We start from the raw sequence: 23,427 nt of genomic DNA, 5'->3' as shown, positions 1-23,427 counted from the left end.
AACAACAACAAGCAAGAGCTTCATTCAAAAATCGGACCAGAATGGAACGGCATTTCTCTCCATAACTTAGACACAGTCTGGGTGCCACAGCAATGCTGGAAAAAGGGCCCAAAAATGGAGGAGCTCTCATCTTTCCTTAGACAGGCTGCCATGACAAAAACCAAAATTCAACAGCAAAGTCTGTTTGGTGTCAGACACTGAGATTGTTTCATTCGACAGCAAACAAATCCGTTGTGAAAAAAATATAAGGTCTAAAATTTGATACAGTCAAGTTGTCTATTCCGTTTTAATTGAGATTAGCATTTGACTCTTAAGGGCGAAGAATTTTAATTTAACAAAATAAAATCAGAAAAGACAAGAAAAAAGTGCTTAAGTAGTACAGGGAGCACAATCTGCGTCACTTTGTGTTTATATTAATGAATCCTACTGTATATATATACATTGATGACAGTTGTTATTGAGGACATTCATTTTCCTTGACATGTGTAGGGAAAAACCAAACCAAAAAACTGTACTGTGTCTTTAAATCTGCAGCAGTTTACGCCTCTAACAGATCGACCAATCAAAAGCTCTGAGACACAATCCTTCTTCAAAATCCTAACCAATCAGAGCTGACATGTCACAGTATGCGCAGCAGCCTGGTTTGTGGCAGTGGACTCTGTGTCGCTCAGAAGAAGGGCTTTCACCCCAGCTGCGGCTTCAACGACCGACCGTCTCACGCACCCAAAATGCCCGGAAAGTGAGTGTGGACGCCCGGACGTGGGCTGTGGTCCAGCGGACATCACCTGCGCGGTCCCGGCGGTCTTCGGTGGGTTTGGCTGTCGTCGCCGTGCTGTTTTACGTCCTTCTCCTCTGCTTTCCCTGCGCGGAGGCGCTGCGACAGTTGAAGCCACATTTTAGAAGGTCTGTTGACCCCAATCTACCGTAGTGTGGCTTTAAGAAGCCCCCTCCTAGTCTGAAATTAGGATTACATAATACCGCACGCGGAACGCCGAGAAACGACATTTAGCCCTGCTGTCATGTTTGATGGGGTTCTGACAGATTCGGTTCTCCTCACGCGCACATCTTCAGGACGTTTGGTGAATGTCAGACGGAGCCCGTTTGGGTAACCTTCACAAACATCGGACAAATGTAACTCAGTACGCCTTCACGGGTGTATTGGAGTCCAGAACCCGCCTCAGAACCCTTTGTCTAGAACCGTGTCCAGTCTTCGTGGCTGGTTCCGTCTGTTTGCCATGTGACAGGACTCTACTCTGCTGCTTTAGCGCGGTTTCTCTGTCATAGTTACAGAACAAAGTCGTTTCCTCCAGAACAGAGACTGAAGTTCATGTAAAGGTGTGTGTTCACACTCTTCCTCTCTCCATCCATCCGTCCATCCATGAACCCGCCTGGATCTTCTCCAGCTGTTAATGTCAGGCTGCGCTGCAGACAGGATACCAGCCGGTACTGTTAATCCCAGATTATTGATAGTGGGCCTCATTCTTGACCAGTCTTAATACCTCTTTATGTGTTATTGTTCTGTTCTGCGCACAACATTCCTTAATCAACAATCTATAGATAACTAGCAATGTTAATGGTGTGTACTTATACACACCAGACACGCACTGTACTACCATCTCAGCGTAGTCACCGTCCCATTCACACAATGCTGCTCAACACTGGCGCCGACCTACACTCACCAGGAGCAGTGTGTTGTCTTGACCAAAGTCACTTTGATACATGGCTGGGCAAGGCAGGAATCAAACCTTTGATCTGGGGGTGACTGCGCTACCCCCCCAAGAATGAAAGAATAGGAGATGAACAAATCAGTTGGCTGGGACTTTTTCAGGCTTGTAGTTGAAAGTATCAGAGAAGGGGAATTTATTATGGTCATTACTGTCTTTGGTTACATTGGTCCTGCTCTAGCGCCTCTGCATGTTTTGAGCTCATCTAGAGTAAATTCTTCTGTCAGGAGTGTTTGAACGGCTGTGTGCTAAGCGTCTGCACTGAGGATCACATGGTAGACGATGGAACTGGAAGCTACATTATGTATCTCTAGTCATACAACACGTGGCACTCACCCCACTATGCGTAGAACAACACATGCTACACAAATTAAAGCCATCGAAAGTTCAAACTTCGACTTGAAAATGAGTGAATTTTATTTTCTGGTTCTCTTTCTTGTTAACTTAGATGAGCATTGATGAAGCCCTGATGGTGAATCATCTTTTTTACTTCCAAGTGTCACACTGCGCTCAGTGTTGTAGGTTTGGGCAGAGAGCCCTGACATTTTCTGCTGTTGTCATATTGTGGTTTAAAACAATGAAACATGCAGAGTTTCTGGGCCTTGTTGCACGACTGTTGACACTTGCTTTTATTTTAAATCTGTGAACAGATCCAAAAAGATTAGTTGATGCAGCTCCTTGATTTGCTTAAGTGTTCACTAGTGTGAACTCTTGTGTTATGTTTGTGTTTTAGCTTAATAGGCTGCACATATAATTCATTGCGGTTTAAAGGGCCTTGATCATGAAAAATCGACTTTTTTCTTTTAGTTTTGAAGTGTATTATAATGTTAATACCTCACTCTAAACAACCCCGAAGTGGGAATTTAAATCCATTTACGTATTTGAGGATTCCTCTAAAAACCTCACGTCACAAAGTGAGGAACAGCCCCTTCCAGGAAGAGTCTGGGCTGCCAGCACTTCCCCCTAAGCTAACACACACACACACCCACTATCTCTACGGAGCTAGCGGTGATCAGCAAAACACTTTCCTTTCATATGCGCAACATGCACATCCATCTTTGCAAAAGTTTGGATGTTGTTTGTTTTCGTGGGTGAAACTCAGACACGCTGCTGATGCCGACTCTGGGTTGATGTCATGAAATGGGCGGCACCCTCAAGGAATGAAAGGCGAGGCCTCAGAGATCGAGTCATTTTATGTCTGGGTAGGAAAAATGAATTGCGAAAATAACTTGTATTTCACTCAAAGAATCGTTCTTATCTGTACCAAAGGTAATATATTATCATATACATGGATTATAGTTTACTCTGAAAGGCTTAAGAAAAGCAGGATATAGGCCCTTTAAAGTCTTCGCTGCAGATTGATGGTAGAGATGTAACTGTGTGTCGTTACGACACCAAATAATTACAGCTGTTTCAGTTAGTTGCCTTGGCTTTCTGGAGACCAATTTCTTCCACTCCTTCCTCTCAGTAGCAGTTGCCATGTAAAACTGATCTACTTATTCAAAATGTTTGGACTGTGAAGTGTACAGTTTAGATGCCACATCAGCTGCAGCTGCTGCTGAACACAGAAAACCTCTTCATTTAAGCCTTCGCCTTCTTTTACATCACTGTGGTGGACCTAAAAGCCTCAAAAGGCTGAGTGCGTTTACTAGGAGGAGTCAGGAGCACATCTGCTGTGTGGTCTGGAAGAAAGGCTCAGACTGAATCCTTGGTATTTCTGTGTGCCCACAATTCTAAGAGCCTTGGAATCCACATCTGCTTTGTGCTAATGTGCATTTGTGTTACTGTGGTGACAGAAGTTTGTATGAAGCCACTTGGGGAAAACCGGGCTTGCCCTGGTTGGTTAACAGACCAGGCTTTACAGAAACGACATGGTGGATAACTAACGAGGACGTTGGAAGTTAGTCAGCTTTTGCCATCATCAGAGAACAGATGTGGGTCTAGGCTCTGATGATCTTTACCTCCTGGGACTAAAGGACCTGCATTAAAATCCTAGAATGGATGTGTGCACAGATATCCCTGTCTGTGTGAACACTGTACACCCAGACATGGAAGCATTCTCCTGAAAATGCTTTGTCAGAGTCTGTAGAAAATTTACATGCAATAAGAAACGATGGTCAGCAAGAAATCTGTTGTAGGTCTGCAGTTATAAGACCTCAGCAATCACAGACAGACATTTAAGTATTTTCTCAAAGAAGACTGAAGATCAGCAGAGGTTCTCTGCAACAGCAGAGTTGGAGGAACATCTGTTGCATCTGCTCTGACTGTTCGCTAAGTGGATGTTCTGCTAGTTACTCACTTCTACTTCCTTTTACACGTTGCTTACCTGGCCTTGGATGCTGTAGTGAAACTGCTGAGCTTATAGCAAGATGAAACAAGATCTGATCTGTAACTGCCAGAACTAAAAACTGTCTGTTGCTAGTTAGCTGCCTTACTAAGTCTTAGCGTCCTGAGAGCCATCTCAATCCAGAAGAATTTTTTTTGGTGCATGACTGCAAATTTAAAAGCAGAAAGCAGTGATCTGGTAAACTAAGGACAAAAGCACGGCTGATTAAAAAAAAAAAAAAAAAAAAGTAGAATTAAAAACTGTTTCCAGAGAAACCCTCCCACACTGACAGCTCAGATTGTGTCTCACTGCACAGATGAGCAGCCCACTCATCACAGATACGCTCACCGGCAGAATCCGTGCTGAGACTGCTATTTGACTGAATGGCCCCTGCTCCCCACTGCAAGGCTGTGGTGGTTATGACACGTGTTCAGGAGATGGCCTGCCTTTTGAGAGCAGCAGCATGTTGGGGTGCATGCTTACAGGATTTCTGCACCATGACGTGTCAGTACTTCCTGCTTTGGAGGAAGCTGCATGGGTTTGCTGCAGCAGTTCTGCTGTAAATGTCAAAGGTCAAGCAGAACCCATTTTCACAGGCCTCATTTGATCAATTTGATCATCAGGTCTACTGAATCAATTTTGATCTCATCTAGTTTAATATTCATTTTTGTGACTGACTGATGTTCAAAAAACAAACTTGGGTTGTAAAAAGTTTCCACAAAATTAGTGATTTAAGAGAAAAGAATGTCGAACTTTCTTTAAAAAATGGATTGTGGAAAGTTAATTCTAAAAAAGCACATTTTCCCTCCGATAAACAACATTGTTTTATAAAACTGATTCATGGCTTTGATCACTCCATATTTTCTTAGGAGTGATTGAAGTAATTTTAGATCCAGCTCTGTTGACTTTATCTGATCATCTGTTAAACTACCAGTGGTCTTTCTATTCTTAGTATGATGTGTTGTGTTTTAGGCCATAGTTTCTGCAGAGAAGCAGGAGTCCATTAGAAATTCACCTCTGAGTTGTGGGCAGGACTGTTGGCATGGAAGCAACCCTCTGCTGATATCCCATAATTCCTCTGTTTACACTCTCTCCTACCAGCTGACAGCCCCTCACAACCCCAAACTAACATTAGCGGTGTAACAAAAACAGGCGAGCCTTATCATAGCCATCCAGCCGAACAGTTTAGATCCAGATTCCAGCTCAGATGAGGAAACAAAGACGTTCATGGAACTGTTTGTCTGGAGGTGGATGATCAGAAAGGAGCAGAGCAGAGAGACTGCAGACAGCTGATTGTAATTTGAATATAACAACTCCAAGCTTTTCAAACGGCCTTTATTCCGTCTGCTCCTGATTCACAACGATTTGAACAAATGCTCAAATGCAGTTTTAATCTTAATTCTCTTTACATATTTCCTCTATCATGAGAAAATGCTACAGGAACTTGTCAAAAACACCAAAAACAGGATTTTCATTGGAGTGGGTCTGTAAATGTACAAACTGGACAGCGACATTGTGGCTCTGGCTTTAATATTCAACATCTGAAAAAGCACAGTAAACAAAATGTGACGGGACAGAAAACCTCAAGTTCCCAGATGTTGCAAATGTTCGGATGTTTGCAGGATAAACGGGGTGTTCAGACTGTTTGGATTACTGTCATACAAAGACACACGTTTGCACTCAGTTGGTAGAATGTGGGCTTTTGTGTAAAATAACCACACGATTCTCTCTTTGGTTGCAGTCCCACTGTGATTCCAGAGCAGCTGAAAACGACTCAGAGCCATCAAATCACAACCGTTCTACTGGCTACAGCCTGGATATGCTTATGTCTGCTTTGTGTAGAGCACCATCACCTCTGCAGGAGTCTGAGGTCATCAGCAGAACAATATCCAACCTCGAGGTATTTATGCTTCTGTGACATCATGCTGCCAACCTGGTTTTAAAAAAAAAAATTCTCATAGTTACATTACTTGCTTTCAAACTGGCTTGTTTGAGCTGCAGCTGAATTCTTAATGGCGGTTTTACACTAACTTACCCCCCTGGGCGAGTAACCCCCCCCCCCCACACACACACATAGAAATTTGACGAGATCCTTTTGTGTTCCCTATCTTTATTTTGCCATTTTACACCAAAAAAAGCATGAATTTTATAAACTCGTATCACGGGGGGGTCAAACTCTGTCGCCCAGGGGGCCTAAATCCAAAACACGTTTTTGGGTTGCGGGGCGAACAAGGTAAACATTTACTGAACAGAGCTAAACTTTTAGATCTTTAAAACTTAACGTTTTGTACATAAATATGAATAAAAACAGACAGGAATATTATTTCAGAACAAATCAAGTTAAACCTTAAATGACGTTTAATATTTTGCTCTCCATAAAAATAAATTCTATCAAAATTAGAGGATCAGAGGGATTGGATTTTTTGAAAACCTGTTATTGTGAATCATTTTTAGGTCTTCTAAAACATTAAAAACTAAATCATACAACTCATCAATGGGATTACTTCTTAAAATATTTGGCATTTTCCTGATTTTGTGCAACACCAACAGCAGAAATCCCTTCTCATAAAGTGCAGCTGTTTTCCTGCATTACCTGCCGTCTTCATGTCAAATACTGACACCAACTAAACACCAGGCAGACGTAAAAAATACATTTTAGATGGAAAGTAAAGACAGGTAATAAAAATGTATACAATAGTTAATAACAGGACGGCCGTAGGCAGCGGTAGGGCGGTCGACCCATGATCGTAATATTGCAGGTCCGATTCCCGCCTTTCACGCCCATGTGGCGAAGTGTCCTTGGGCAAGACACTGAACCCCACCTTGCCTTTTGGTGGAAGGTTGGCGCCAGTGCTCGGCTGCCATCAGTGTGTGAATGTGTGTGTGACTGTAAAGCGCTTTGGGCCTTGTAGGTAGAAAAGCGCTATATAAGTATGCGCCATTACCAATAAATAATGACATTATTAGCATGAGCTGAGTAATCCAACAGCACGCCATTATCCAGGTGTTGCGCAGTCGAGGCTGTGCTCCGTGCTCACCTCGCTGCCTGCGCCCACTATCCCTCCCCTTTTCCTTCACACACATTTTCGGCTGCTTCTCTGATACAGGAGCGTGTGCAGCTGCGGGGGTGCCAATTTGCAGGTTACAGGCCGTTCCAAAGTCTTTGAAATAACAGCTAATGGAAAATCCATAGTGGAGCAAATTTTTTTTCTTCAAGCACGGGGATGGCACACCGCTTTAAATTTGTGCCCTGGGCAATTGGTTGTATTGCCCGTGCCCCAAACTGCTACTGATTAGTCTGGTATGACCCTATGGCCAGGTGAACACACCTTAAATGGGTTTTAAATGTTAACTGCTGATCTGATAATGTTGGTTTCTTGGTTTTTCAGCTAAAAAAGAAAAAATAAGCTGCTCTTCTTACAAGAATGTTAACATTTCAGTGAGTTTAGTTTAACTGCAGGAGTTACTTTAAAACTGACAGAGAAAAGGTTTTGCCTTTGTTTTTTGTACTTTAATTTAGGGTTGCACGATAATAGCGGATGCTGACAATTATCGGTCGATAATGGACAATATGACGTCATGCCGATAATTCTGATGAGAAAAGAATTTGCAGATAAAATGGACCGATGACTAAAAGCTTAAACTGTCGTCGCTTCCTCACTCACCACTCTGTATTTACTTGCAAGGTGTCTGTTCACCCCCCATCCTGCAAGCTTCTGTAGCGTGTTAGTGACGTCACCTCTCAGCGCCTGCTCTATAGACCTCTGTCTGCAACATGGCGCAGCTCTCACCCATGTGGGCTTATTTTACCGTGTCTGAGACCAACGACTCACTCGCTGATTGGTAAATTTGTTCAACAGAAGTGTCACAAAGAGGGAAAAAAGGTAGAGCTTTAACACCACAAATCTCACAAGCTATTCAAAAGTCATTTTGTCATTCTGGTTTGTAAAATGCTTAAATGCTTTTGAAAAGTTTATTTTCTATGAGCAACCATTTATTTTGCACATCAGTTAAAAACTTGATAGTTATTATTCTGCACTTCAGTTTCAAACAAAGCAATATTTTTGCACTTTAAGATTACTGTAAACCATTTCTTTTGCAGGTTATTATATCAGGCATTATTTAAAAATGTACTTGTTACATTGCTATTTCATTTAAACTGAGTATTTGTTCTGACCATTGAAATGCACTTTCTCTGTTCACAGATGTATGACAGACTGAAAAGGCTAATAAAGTGTTTGTACAATCTGTTCTATTTATTTGCAGGTAAAACTAGTTCTGCAAATTTGTTGAAAACATTAGAGCCGTTCGCTGTTACTTTGTACACACTAATATTTTTTTCTTAAGTATTTAAAAAAGAAAATCGGTTGAGTATCGGTATCGGCTACAAGAGGCAGGAAAATATCTGGTATTGGTTGTAAAAAGTCATTATCGTGCATCACTACTTTAATTCACACCTTTAGCACCTGAAGGACATTGTTTTTTTGTTTTAGTAAAATCAGGAACGTTGTGCATTTCTAAGCACTTGGACAGAAGAACGAGTGCTGATGCATTGCTGTGATGAAGAGAATATGCACCTGCATATTTGGGGACAGGTAGACACTAATGCAGTTTGTTTGGTGAGCGATGAAGAGGAGGCAGAGCGACGGGTGACAGTGATGCAAGTCTGAGGAAGACTGATGTGTCAGGAGAAAACAGCTGCATCACAGCTAAAACAAGGCTCCGTGTTGCAGAATGAAGTATTCCTGTTTCTGGGTCACCGGAAATGTCTTTCAGTTTAGTGTTTTCCTCCATGTCTGGGCGCCTTCTAGAGTCACTGGTTACCTGATGGGTGCTGCATGTGCAGGAACATGTTAAATTAATATCCAAACTGAAGAAATTGGTGTTGATTAAACTTGTTTGTCTTTTGGCCATAAGGTTATGCCTCTGTGCTTTTTGATGATAAAATTGGCACTAGGTGAATTATTGCATACATGATACTCATTCTTATGTGTGATTTAACTCTAAGCTACAGATTTAAGGAAATAAAGCTGCAGAATTACAACAGTTTTGACAAAATATTTGTTCTTAATGACTATTTGAATGATGGTCATCAACAATGATCTTTCGATTGGAAAAAGAGCTAACCGCTCTTTTTTTCAAAGAGAATCCTCTTTGAATATTCTTTAAACTCATGACTGGTGGCTACAGCCATGTTGAATGTTATTATGGTACACGCCACATACAAAACCACATGTAAGCCACACAGAAAACTGATGCGGAGATGTATTGAATGCAAACGTGCTTGTCTGTGCAAAAGACAACGTATGAAACCTAGAAGTCCTCCTTTCTATGTGATGCACTATGACTATGGTATAGCACATCTGGAATGCTACTTTAAAAATAACGGCAGCTTTTTGAGTTGGCTAAAGCTTGGTACTGAAACTGTCTCATAATCAGGCTGATGTGAGCAAACGGCTTTTGTTTTCAAGTTTTGCATGAGGCAGCTTTAGCTCCAAACAGCAGCAGCTACTGCTATGCAGCTTGTCTGAGCTCTAGCGCCATCGTAACAGACCGTGGTCCTGCTCTGATCACTGTCCTGCTCATTATGTAACCTGTTTGAATGAAGAACCTGAATGCTGGTTTGGTGCCGAATGCCTTTGAGCGAAGCGAACACGGACGGCGATTTTGTGTTCTGCTCCCTCTCCTACCTCCGACACAGAAGCACATCAGGGCTTCCTGAGGCGGAGAGTCGCCCTCTTTATTAAATGTCTGATGTGGTTGGGTTTCACCGCTCTGGTTCAGTTCATGGAGAGCAGCTTCCCTCTAACCCTAACAGATCAATGATGGAATATCCTGTGTGGAGGATAAAGTATCTGCAGCAGAAGAGAAGAGCTCCAATTAATTTAACACAAACACATTCTAGCCGCAGTGTGAACATGAACCTGATCTGGATCTCATTTTATCAGGCCATGTTTCACCTCTGAGCACATCACGTCTCCAGTCTCCACCTTCTCCTCCTCAGTCTGAAGAAGGCTTGTGCTTTTCCTTCTGTTTTGTTCTCCTCTCCCACCGTGTGGAACTATGACCCAGTTTACTTTGTACAGTATCTGGGTTATTTTTTAACTCCCTATCGTTGCCTTTCTGAATGAATCTGTACAAAAATAATTTCATAAGGAAAATGTAAATTATAGACCAGGATTGATTTTAACATACTTTTAAATAAATCGTTTACTATTTCAAACAGGATTTACAGTATTTGGAAGTTTACTGCAGCTAAAGTCCTATCGTCTCGTCTTAACGCTCAATTTTTTAGAGAGGAATTTGCTTTTTAGGTTTTTCACTTCTATGTTTTTCTATTGGTACATATCAAGGTACATAACATGTTGATTTTGACATCCAAGTACTTTTAACCCTCTTTAACGCTCTGACCTGTCCTCATGTGTTGTACACGCAGAGCAAATGCGTTGAAATAAATGAGCTCCAGGAACGTTGTAAACATGGTCAACAACCACTGTTTAAACGTTTGTCGCTTAAAAGCTGTTATGTAGGGCAGGAGTGTGGAAAACAAATAAACTTAATCCTGTTCTGAAGAAGCGGCATTCTTATCAATTGAGGTGACAGGATTCCTGAAATGTAACCTTCATCCTCGTCATCGCTTAGCTTCACCTGCTGCCCACATGAGCTTAAGCTCTTTCACTTTCAGGCCTCTCTTCCTGGTCTGTTATACACTCAGCTTTGTTTCACTTTGTCAATAATATATCTTTGTAATGACATGAGTTTGGCTCCAAAGTGCACTGAGAGATGACCTTTGGGTCCCACTGAACAACTGCAGTTGGTCAGGAGTGAATCGTGCAGCACTTCCTCAGTTTTCTTTTCGTTTTGTCACAGATTGCAGATCTTCTAGTCACAAACATGAATGCAGAGAGAACCTGACAGGGCTCTGCCTTCTGAATCCTCCCATCTGTGCTTTGTCAGCATTGAAAATCCAGTTCAAAGTGATGCAGCAGAGAAGTGAACCTCTCTGTTAACCCACCCTGATCTTTGTGCTGTTGCATTGCAGTGCTGCACTGCCAGCTTCATCTCCAAATCTTTTTTCTTCTTCACACCTTTCCCTCATTTTTCAGATCTAGTTGCACTATTTCTCCGCTATTGGCTTCTCTTCCTGTTTGTTCGTGAAAAACCCTTAGCTTGTTGGGTTGGTTTGCTGACTCATCCTTGAAAGCATGACGTTGGACCTCATGAATTCACTTCCATTCATCCTGTGGAGCTGTGTGAACGGGCAGGCAGTTCCCTCTCTCTGCAGCTGCAGCAGCCGTGCTGAAACGTCAGGCCGTCGCTTGGCTCACATCAGCAAGACTGAATCCCAGAGGAGGATGTGCAGGTGGGCTGAAAGAAGAGACTAAGCTTTTAACATGAAGGGAAACCAGCACAGGTCACCTGACGCTCTGTGTTTCTTCACACCCCTGCATCACTGCACATGGAGAATAATGGCAGATGTATCTGCAGCTTAGCCTTGAATGAATTTGACCTAACAGGGAGGCCACAGCATTAGCTGGAAGGGTTTGTTGTGAAACTTTGACATTTCCTTTACAACGTCAGCAGGCAGTTGGCTCATTTTGGTTTGCATAACCTTCTGGGAAGGCGGCGGCGCAATGCGGTCTGGACTGTCTGAACAGAGCTCCTGCTCTGATGAAGGCCGCTTGTTTTCCCCAGCTCACGTTTCTGTTTCCTCATGGCTTCTCTGGGTTTTAAAGAAGTCTGTTTAGTATGGAGTGAGATTTCTGCCACCACGTTGCACACAAAACTTTCTAAGTTGCAAGTGAAAATGTTAAATATTTGCTTTTCAATCATTTTTTATTCTGCTTTGATACTTTTTTTTTTTTGCTTTCAAAAACGTTTTTGCGTTTGCAAAACACATGTTTCTGCATGCGTTATAGATGAGAAAAAAAAGCCAGAATGGACACAACGCATGTGAAAACATGTTTTGCAAAACGCAAAAAACGTTTTTGAAAGCAAAAAAAGTTGAAAGCAAAAAAAAAAATATCAGAGCAGAAAAAAAATGATTGAAAATCAAATATTTAACATTTTCACTTGCAACTTAGAAAGTTTTGTGTGCATCGTGGTGGCAGAAATATCACTCCGTAGTTTAAAAGCAAATCAAGTAAACTTTTCTCCTAACCAACGGATCGTGTCGAGACGTGAAATCACACGTACAGTCTTTCCTCCTTCATCACTGGATTACGTTGTAAAAATAACCCGCTAGTCATGAAATCTGCATAGAATTCCAGAGTCCTAAGGCTGTAAAACTCCTGACTAAACACTTGATCCACTTTTCTCACACACACATGAACATTTAAAGTGTTTCTCTTGTTTAAACTCTCAAAGTTCAAACCTCCATAGAAGAAATAGATCCAGAGTTATAGAATCAAAACAAAGATCTGCTCCCGATTGAACATCTATGTAAATGTGGCAAACTGAAGGCATTCTGTTTAGGAGGTTGATTGGGCAACAGCCAAGAAAGACGAACTGAAAAAGAAGAAGAAAAATGTTGTTGTCTTCAAACGAAAAGCTCACTAAAAGAGCGGATCTGGACCCGGATCTAAAGCAACAGGTGAACTCCAGGAGTCTCTGGAGGTTTTAGCATCCGCAGAGGTTCTTTGACCATCACCATTCTGCCGTTAGGTCCTTTGATTCACTGCCGTGTTTTCATCTCGGCCTCATGATTCAGCTCTGGGTCTTTGTCATTCCTGCTGGAGTTGAACTGAAACATCTAGGAGAGATTCTCTGTCCTGACAGATGAGTGTAAACAGGAAAGGAGGAGTGTGTCGGATTCCTTCTGCACACATTTCCACAAGCCGATGAATCTTTTTAGCATTTCCTTAATCTTCATCCCACTGCTGAGATGATGATTGTCTTTATTTTAGAGCATCTTTTATTCAAATCAGAAACACACACCAGACCTTTGTTTGGTAAAAACAACTTTGGACGCATATTCCTTTGAGTTGCGGCTGCTGCTGCTGCTTTCAGCTGTTTCTAGTTCGGCTTTCTGATTTCTGCTTGGACTGGTTCAGCTTCATTGTTGTCGTGGTTACCCTTTGTAACAGATTCATTAAAATGCTGGAATTATCAACTGAACCCCCAGCAGCAGCCAGTGGCTCAACAGCCAGCTGGGCTTTAAAAATGTTTACAAACCTGGAAAAGCTCACATCCGTGGAAGCGGAGCAGCCAATTTAAAACCAATTTAGCATGAAAAGCCTTTTTTTTCCTTTCACTTTTCTAAAGCTACAGAGTTCAGCCATTTAGGTAAGTAATGAGTCAGTTTGAGAGAGTCTGCAGTCGTGCAGCTTTTCTGACGTCTGTGTTTCTCTGTCACGCTGGGACTTTGCCAGGGCTCAGCACACATTTATGTTCATTTCATCCTTTTTCTGTGAGTATCAAGACATTTTCAGAAGTTAAGTGTAGCTGTGAAGCCTGTGCATCTTTGTTATCCACATGAAATAAAACCCTGAAACTCTGGTCTTTTTTACACTAACAGAAGGGTCCTGGGTAAAGAAGGCGCCTCAGTGGCTGATTAAAAATGTCTGGATGAGCATCAGATCCCAGCAGACTGTAGGTTCCTTTGTGTCAGATGTTTTGAATCATTTACTGTTTCATTTGAAGAGATCCACACCTTTCCACAAACGTAAAATGTTTTTCTTGGAAAGAGAAATCCATCGTAGAAAAGTCTCCTTTTCCACATCTACAACCTCACCAACGACCTGTCAGTCACGTCTTTGTGTGGAGCTGGATGGGGCAGATTGCTGCCAGGCCTCATTTCAAAACCAAGTATTTGTCAAAAGCAGCGGCTATGAAGAGAACACGCTACAGTCCAGCTTGCAGTTGTCCCATTTCCTCACATCTGCTGGGACTACACTTCAATGTAATCGGCACATAACAAAGTTGTTCCAGTTTTTCTCTGCTCCTCTTACCTCTACATTGAAAGTTAAGTTTATAGTATGAAGGTATAGATCACCTGTCCTCTCTGGTTCTTTCATTTCAGCTTTGATTTGAAAGGAGACAAAATGGCCCATGAAGGCCATAAAGGTCTGTCTTTCTCTGTTGGTTAAAGCTGTCCTCTCACTTAACTTTACAAAGACTAATAACACCTGATTCAATTTCACATTTCTCAATAAGATCCTGGCTAATCAATGTTTTCTGTCTGTGCCAGGATCCATGTCTGTGCCTTAGGCACAAAAAAAAACTGAACATAAAGTTCCTCAGGTTTGAGTCACAGTTTTCTTCTCAGCTAGGAGGGAGGAAAATAAACATTGAAGTAACACTTACAGCATTCCAATACTATCCAAAAGTGAATTGAAGAGCAGCTGCGGAAACATCTCTGATCTTTGTGGACTGCAGGACCTTCAGTCGCCTACCTAACAAATGTTCAGTTTCCCTTCCGAAGATGCACTTGTTCTTCAGAGACCAGTCTAGAGGATAGCCAGTGTTTGCTAGAAACAAGAGTTTGGATTCTGTTAAAGCACCACTAGTGTGGATTTGGGAAGCGCTTTGGCTGCTGTAGGTTGCAGCACCAAGGATGTGTCCCTGCTCAATCTCTGCAAGCTTATCATGTTTGTAGAAATGTTGGAATATGGCTTACCACCACCTTGTGGTTGTAGTCACACATAACCAACAAAGGCTAACAAATACAGGACATTTGCAATTTCTATCCACTTACCTTCCATGTTATCAGGTTTTCAGAGAGCCTAGATGTGGGGATTTTGCAACCGGGAAATGTTATTTTCTTGGTAGATCAATCCTTGATGTTTGCTTCTGGACTCTTGTGTTGCACAAAAAGGACTGTGATATTCTGCTTGTGTTCATCTGTCTTGGCATCATTTTGTGTAGCTCCTTGACTTGTTGGAGACACCCACAGTGGAGACCTGGAAATGCTCTTCCTTTTTCATTCGTGGTTTTAGTGGTAAAAATGATTTGTTGTCCTGCTTGGAAGTAGTTTTCAGTTGTTTGTAAATTTTTCTAAAAATAAATAAATGACAAAACAATGCATTGTTTTTCAAACTACAGTTTAAAATAAGTCTAGGAAGTCATTTCTGGGGTTTATTCATTTTATCTTGTTTGGTAATCCAAAGGTTTCCTTGTTGTTACCATTGCTTATTACTAATCTTTAGTCTATATTAAATTTTTCCTTTCACAGAGATACTTGCTTTCTTTTCGTGGAAAAACGGCAACATTAGCTGTCTTTGAGGGGGGTTTTAGAATGCCACCAATTTAGTCGCACATGTGACCCGTGTTCTCAATGGTGCCACCAATAAAAGTCTCTGATTTGCCAAGTAGTTTTGAGCTATAAAGAAATAATTTCTATAAAAAAACCTACCTGTGGTTCAAAAACAGACACGATAAGGCATGGTCTAGACCAGGGGTCTGCAACCTGAACCACTCAAAGATCCATTTGGATCAGTTTCCCACTGAGATGAAAGCACAGGGAGCCGCAACACTAGATGTGTTAGAAAAAATGCTTTTGCCGATATATCACCATAGTTCATTTGGCCATACTTGTATTGATTCAAAATGTTGTCAGGATATTTATTTAATTATTTATAAATTATTTGTGTTCTTTATGAGCGTGATGTTTCCTTTGATCTTTTGTCCATTTTCCACAACCTTGAATAGACTTTTCCGTCTTTCAAAACAAATCCAGTGTTCTACACAGACAGCGTAGCATACGGTCATCGTAGCAGCACTGACGCAAATATAATTAATTTTACGCAAAAAAATGGGTGGTTTTAGTCTAGGGGGGAAAAATGCTTTTTTTTGGGGCGTTTATTTGTCACTACGAGATCGCCACTGACTGTCTTTCCAGAAAAACTTTCCGTCCCATAACAGACTCTGGACGGCGTTCACAGCTGCAGACACGCCCCCTCCACGCGTTCATGCTGCTCTCTTCTTCCTGCCAGCTTGCGCTACCCGACGGTGTTAAAGGCACCACGACAATCTTAGAACATGATAGTCATGTTACAAAAACACAAAGAGCCGCAGCACAGGGAGGAAAGAGTGGAAAGGAGGAAAGAGGAAAGATGTGGCTCCGGAGCCGCCGGTTGCCGACCCCTGGTCTAAACCAATCAGAGAGGGGGAAAAGCCACAGCCGCCCTCTGATAGGCCAGGTTCAGATGTTCCAGTGTGTGTGCAGACTCCATAAATTCTGTGGTCAAAGTGAAGTGATGTGTCTGATGAGTGGAGTGAAAGGAGCCTCAGATGATGAGTGGATTAAAAAGACACATTGACAACTTTTTGTTCATATTCAGGTCTGGTTTGTACCAAATCGATAGTCTTGGTCCCACAAATTCCAGCAGCGGCGCTTCGACTAGAAACAAATAGAATGGGTCAGTGGAAAGAGAGTTTGTGGCAGTTCAGGGGCAGCCAGCTACCCCTGAACATTTTTTCAGCACGTTGTTAAGAATGTTCTGCAAAATTCTCGGTTATTGAAAGATCCCACTTGTTGGTGGCCACACCGAGGCCACCAAGGCACTGTCAGTGGGCCTGCACACACCATAGTGAATCATTGGAGACAAAAGTGTGAGGACAGAAGGAGATTTTTATTGTGTAAATGGGATAATATCATGTGAGTATTAATAAAAAAAAAGGGTTAATGGCCGACGAAGTGTGCCTTATCACTTTTTAATGCACGCCGTGGAAGCCTGAACCGTGCAACGCGAAGCGGAGGATGTTTGCTTCCGCGAAGTGCGGAAGACAGATTCGGCGATATAAAGCGATATAAATATATATATACTGATCTTTCCAATGGGTTGAATAAAGCATCAGTTCAGACAGAAAGTTCTCCTCTTACCGCTTGTTTTTGTCCAAATGATGAAGTTAAAGGTTGTTTTAAAGAAGCCGGCGCAGTGATACAAAACATTTAAGCTAGGTGACCGGAACTTCTTTTTTCACCGTGCGGTTATCCTGTGGTATATCACTTTTTAATGCACACCCAGCAGCCAATCAGAATCGAGTATTCACCCGGACCGTGGCATAACCAAATATAATGCATTGTGTTTATTGTAATAGCAATGGGAAGAGGATGGTTGGTGATAGTCCATGTGTGACTGGTTCTAATCCATTTTGAGTGGAAACACTGAAAAAGCTCAATGCAGCTCATTTCATGCTGTGATAAATGCATTACCGGAGTGACCCGTCTCCCTTACAGCAGCAACAAATAGACATTACAACAAAAAGTGACTCTGAAAAACCACGGTTAAATGCAGTGCAGTTGAAAAAGAAGTTTAAAAAGTTTGGCTCATCATTGTAATAAGTGCAAAAAAGTTAGTCCTTGGTCCAGATTTTCTAATTGTTCAAGTCTCTTAAGGACAGATCTGTATTTAATTATTTGTTTGATCATTAGGTGGAACATAAAGGTTGAATTGATACTTGTCAGGCTGTGTGTGGCTCCTGAGCCATGTAATTATGAGCAACATAGCTCCATGCTTTCCAGCCGGATGCTGCTCTTGACCTCCCTCCCTCCTTTGCCTGGATTCTCATCCTCAACAAATCAGATGCATTACGCCTGCAGCTTTCTGCTGCCAGCAAAGAAGCTGTCAGTCAGCCCACCGCAGCCTTTTTGTGCAGCCTACACGTGTTTGAGTGGAGTCTGTTCATAATTAGTCTGCAAGCTCATCCTTATCAGCAGGGGGTGTGTGACTGAGACATCTGATGCACATGACATTAATGAATCAAAGCGAACATGGAGCTCTGTTGGGTTCATTTGTCTTTCACCTTTGAGTTCATTTTGTTGCTGTTCATATCCATAATTGTCTGGAGTTGTCGGCCCGCTGACTTTGCCGTGCGATGAAGTGGCCTGTCAAATGAACGCCTCGGGTTATCAGTCAGTGGAGAGACGCTTCGTGGTTCTGGCTGGACGCACTGATGGCAGCACTGTCACCATCTGCCAGATGAGAAAACGTCTTTGATGAGCTTTTACTGCTGATTTTGACTTGTCTTGTTTTAACATGGTGAGTTGTCAACACTAATGTTTGCTTTTTGTGTTTGTGTTTGTGTTATGTCACTCTCCAGGCCTGATGGAGCTGTGGACTCCTCACCTGCTGTACACCAGGGAGCTTGATCCATGTCTAGTACCCAGCAAACAACCATAAAGGGTGGGAAACGTCAATACCCTCAGACTCATTTTCCCCCACCCTTCCCCCTGAATTGCCTCTGTGGTGACACTGTCCTGCCCTGCCCTACCCTGTTTGTGACCTACGGCATGCTGGGAAAGCTGAAGCAGAACCTGCTGGTGGCCTGCCTGGTCATCAGCTCAGTCACAGTCTTTTACCTTGGCCGCCACGCCATGGAGTGCCACCATCGCTTCGAAGAGCGCAGCCTACCTGGCGGGGTCCTGCCTTTGTCAGCGCTCGGAGGCAGCATGCGGACCACCTTACGGACCGGCCAGAATCTCAGCACGCCTTTCGTTTACAACAAAGACATGCCTCTCATCTTCATTGGTGGTGTGCCTCGCAGTGGGACCACACTAATGCGAGCAATGCTGGACGCACACCCAGATGTGCGTTGTGGCGAGGAAACCCGTGTCATCCCACGCATCCTGGCTATGAAGCAAATGTGGAGTCGTTCAGGCCGGGAGAAGATGCGTCTGGATGAGGCTGGTGTGACGGATGAGGTGCTGGATGCAGCCATGCAGGCCTTCCTGCTGGAGATCATCGTCAAACATGGCGAGCCTGCCAGCTTCCTCTGCAACAAGGACCCTTTCGCGCTCAAGTCTCTTTCTTACCTGGCCAAGATTTTTCCTCGTGCCAAGTTTTTGCTCATGATCCGCGACGGGCGAGCTTCTGTCCACTCCATGATCTCAAGGAAAGTGACCATTGCGGGGTTTGACCTGAACAGCTACCGGGACTGCCTGACGAAATGGAATCGGGCCATCGAGACCATGTACACTCAGTGCCTGGATGCAGCAGACAAATGCCTCCCTGTGCACTATGAACAGTTGGTTCTCCATCCTGAAAAATGGATGAGGACATTACTAAAATTCCTAGACATTCCTTGGAATGATGCTGTCCTCCACCATGAGGACCTCATTGGGAAAGCTGGGGGAGTTTCCCTTTCCAAGTAAGTCACGTTAATGGTTTGATGTGTTTTGTTTTTCTTTTTTTCTTCATTCTCCTAACTTCAGACCTTGTACTGTATTCTGTTTTCACTTTTTCAAATATGTGTAGTTGGTTGGTATTCCTGGAAAAAAAAATCTTTGAACAGTTTAGCTATATTTATCCCCAAGACTGCAGATCCCGACTTAGAAATGAACCAAAGCAGCAGGTCACCATCAATGTTAAAGCTCTTCTCTGCTTCTTCACTCATTTTCAGTCTAGTCTTTGATCCTCATCAGAACTGGAACAATTCCTGGAACCTTTGGAAGTTTGCATTGATGCATTCCTGCTTTCCTTGTTAAGTTATGGAGTCATTTGTAAAATGCTGATCTACAGCTACCTTAACCCCTCAGAAGATGGTTAGCGAAACACGCAAGGCCTTTGTATGAGTAGCACATGGTTTGGGTGGGGCATCAATGCTCTGTAGTGTGCGCTAAAACTCACCATGGAGGACGGTATTCCAGCGAGAAAGCTTTGACTCACCAGCAGTCCACATGAGGCTGGGCTTGGCTTCCACTGCACATTTCTCTTTGGATCACTTGATCCAATGCTTAAGCTTCTTGGAATCTGGATTTTGGAAGGGTTTGGGAACATGTGCCCATGCGTGGGGCAGCCCCTCCTCCTTTAATTCGATTTGTTTTGCCCCACAGCTGCAGGTTTATAAAGCTGTGAGAACAATCATGGTAAATGTTTGTTGTAAGAAAGGCAAGTTGTTTCCAGGCTCACAAGGTTCACATGGTGAGCCTGGCTAGCCATGTGCCACATTCTCAGTGCAATGAGCTCAGGCATGTCCATTTCAGCGGTTCAGCCTGCAGGGACAGTTAATAACCTAAAGCACACTGACACGTGGGACAGGTCTGTGTCAGCGGCTTGTCAAATCTCACATCTGTACAGTTTTGGGTGAAAAATAGGTGTTCACTGCTGCTTTCACAAGAGACTAACGTTGCCTTTAATTTGTGAATGAAATTTCCTGCTGCTGTCCACAGGGAGGAACCTGCCTAGAACAACATGAAACTGGTGCACTCCCAACTGTGCCCCCCTCCCTCTGTGCCTGCCTCCCTGTCTGCTGTCAGCTTTATTTGGTTTCCCTCGTTCGGGAGTCAGGGGCTGGAAGTTTCTGACAAAACCCTCCAGAGGCTTTAACCCTACTCCTTGCCTCTCTCTGTTCTGATACCCCCCCCCCCCCCCCCCCCCCCCCCCCTGCTACCATCCTGTTCCTGCCACGTAGCGGCAGAAACGCTCCATGTCCTCCAGACATTTGATCCACTCCTCATGGTTTTTATTAAAATGTTTGACATGAGTTCAGTGGTTTTCCTTGGAAAAGCTTCCTGATGAAATTCCTTAACACTGAGCGGCTCATCTAGATTTTTTGACCTGATTTCAAAGAGATTTATTATCTTAGGGGACACACCAGTTATCAGATATTTTCCAAACCTTGTTTTTCTCTTTTGGTTCCAATTAAATGTGGGTGTGCAGTGGCTGTAAGAAATGATGACATTTCTAATAGACCACTGAGATGAGAAGAAGGCAGCTTCTCACAGGCAGGTTCACATCAGAGAATGACTCATGAATGATCTTCCTGGATCTCAGAAGGCATGTATCGGTCTGCTTCCATCTGCAGTGCATGGGGGTTTTTCTGCCGCCTCAATTCTTTGAGTGTGTTTGAGGGTGTTCAGCTTCCCTGAACATGGATGCAGTCAGCCATGTGACCCTGAAGGTCATTGCTGCCTCTCTGAGCGCCTTGAGTGTCCTCTCCATTGAACCCTGATGGGTTTAGAACCACGGATGGTGATGATCTCATAAATGTGGCATTTTAGTCCTAGCCACAGCACACATCTGTGGCTTGCACACACTCCCTGTGCTTGAGAAGCTGCCCTCAATCTCTTTTCACAAGCTGTCGGCTCCTCAGCGGAGTCAAAAGAATCTTCCTCTAGTCTTAGATGTTGTAGCGTGCTGGAGATCTGATGATCTGCTGCGTTTCACCCTAATTTCTATTTTTTTGCTTTGCTTTTTGTTTTAGTGGTTGATCATTTAAAACAGAGGACGACACACCTGTTTGAAAATACCAACGTCATCTTTGTAGTAATCTTCAAACTGCAACGCCAACATTCATTATTCCATCAGTTCACCACTTGTCCAGCAGGTCCTTCCAAAACTCTACAATGAAAAACCACCAGGGCAGGAAGTGTTGGAGAAATACTGTAACATCCCAGTTTCATTTCGCTAAGCATCTAACCAGAAAATGGATTTGTTTCAATGAATACTCAAAATAGCTTTGTGCTGTTTTCACATGCAATGGAAAATTGTAACCGTGGATTTGATTTATTTATTTAGTACCATTTCAAGTGTTAGATCTCTCTTTTTAATAAATGGCCAATGTGAGACCAATACTTCAGGCATTTAAGGTAAAACTGTCTCCTCTATCAGAGATGTCATCGTTCTGGCACTGATGAAAGAGGGGCAGCTGTGTTGGGTCATTTCTGAAGATCTTTCTGTAGAAACCTCCATGGTGGATCCTTCACCCTTAGAATGAAGCCCTGGGCTTAAAAAAATCATGTTTAAACTTGACCCAGGTGTGTGCACATTGAAATGCAGAGTACTTGAAATGTGAGGGCACTCGTCCAGAGTTGGGGCTTCTTACTCTGGATGCATTGCTTCTTCAGGAGTGTCCTTCAACCCAGGACTTCAAGACTTGCCACCCTGCTTGTTTAACAGCTATCCCTGCCCCACCCACTTCTAATTGGTTGGTGATTGAAGGTTTTGGTTGAACATACCTGATCTTCGTAATAAACAGCCTGTAAGGACATGAATGTTTGAGAAACAGGCAGGACAATGACCTGGGTTGAAGATCATTGTCCTAGGATGTATCTGAAAGTCTCTTTTGATTATCTCAAAAAGTGAATCTTCAATGTTTGTTCAGTTTGACAGCAAATACTTCTAAAAAAAAACACTTTTACTGTTTTTTTAGACTAGAATCCAATAAAACTTACCAAGTCTTACAAATATCCCAAAATAATTCAATTTAACTTGAAATGACTTGTGTCCCATTGTGTAATGCCCACTTTAATTATTTTTTCTTCAAAGCATTTTAGATCTCATCACCAATTCCTAACAAAACCTGAAGTGCTTCTGGTTTAAACAGCGTTGTCTGTTCTCAGGATGCCACTCATGGTTCATTATAAAGCTGTGGTCGAGTCAATGGAAAGTGCTGGTCTGTCTGACAGCCTGTGTTATTTAAAAGGCAGCCGATGCCTTATAAGTACGGTCAGTTATTTGACAGTAACCTGCCTCACACTGATCACTGTTCTCTGAAATCTGACCCTTGCAAAGAGAGGTGCACACATGAGCGCAGAGGGAGACTGAAGCCTGCATTTCATCCACGACTGATCAGGACTCTCATTAAGTTAAAGTCATTGGTACTCAGACTGATGCTCCATCCACTCCTGACACGAGAAGAGAAATGGCAGAAAGCCTCTGGCCTGGTCACATGACCACCACCTCTCACTTTTGCTCTTAATGGCCGGCTGCTTGTCAATTATTAATTAACAGGCTCCTTCACTCAGGGTGGGGCTCAGTAGCACCAAGGAGCCATTAGGAGTCGCACAGAGACATCAAGATTACAGAGAAGTTAGGGAGGGGAAATCGAACGGCTCCCCCTTCTGGGATAAGTAATGGAGCGAGTCTCCCAGCAGACGGGCCTCCATTAAATCAGGATGATGTAATTGATGCTAATGCAAAGCCAAGGTCCCGGTCTGTGGCCTGGCTACACCCCCACAGACTCGGATAGAGACGCTGGAGAGTGTGGGGGGGGTTGAGTAGACCTCCTCCAGGTGTCATGGGGGTTGACTGTAATGCATCGTATGCTAAGCACTTGAGAAGGGGCGTGGCTACATTTGAATGATGGGATATGGCAGCTGATTCGACCTGCTGCCGTTCCCATCAAACTGCATCAAGACCTATTTAGAGGAGTGCTGCTGGAGGCCTAACAGCTTCCAACAGCAGCTCATAAACTGCATGCTAAACGAGACTTACTGCCATGACCAGAACCTGCATCAATACCGTTATTAGTTACTGTCAGCTCCATTACGGTGAGGTGAGACAGAGCTGTCCTGCAGTAGGTCATCGTTTCCCATCAACAATTTAGCATAAGTGCTGGACAGTTGGGCTATAGGAAAACAAACAAAAGAAAAGTTTATGCTTCTCTAATTTATCTTTGATAAAAACGAGATGAATGAAATCAACAAATCTGTTT

General features: G+C 43.0%; 1 protein-coding gene across 12 annotated transcripts in view; it reads left to right on the top strand.

Annotated features, from left to right (window-relative positions):
• The first annotated feature begins 591 nt into the window (after positions 1-591).
• tpst1 (tyrosylprotein sulfotransferase 1) overlaps positions 592-23,427 on the top strand; it is a 40,947-nt gene continuing 18,111 nt past the window's right edge. For 5 of the 12 annotated variants that reach the window (XR_002291588.3, XR_909917.4, XM_011483002.4 and 2 more), the window contains exons 1-3: positions 592-808; positions 5,792-5,950; positions 18,094-19,140. Coding sequence is in view for 9 of the 12 variants with exons in the window: in XM_011483002.4 (XP_011481304.1) it covers positions 18,146-19,140 (995 nt within the window). In the remaining 3 variants the exon portion in view is untranslated. Of the gene's footprint in view, positions 904-977; positions 1,336-5,791; positions 5,951-13,172; positions 13,336-13,618; positions 13,642-18,093; positions 19,141-23,427 lie in introns of those variants that run through there. The other 7 variants (XR_013647249.1, XM_078929977.1, XM_011483001.4 and 4 more) reach the window with 6 other exon arrangements.

Source organism: Oryzias latipes, chromosome 13, assembly GCF_053564925.1.
Source record: "Oryzias latipes strain Hd-rR chromosome 13, Olatipes_Hd-rR_3.1".
NCBI lineage: Eukaryota > Metazoa > Chordata > Actinopteri > Beloniformes > Adrianichthyidae > Oryzias > Oryzias latipes.
Note: the sequence above shows the minus strand (reverse complement) of the source record. Positions and strands in the feature narration are given on the sequence as shown.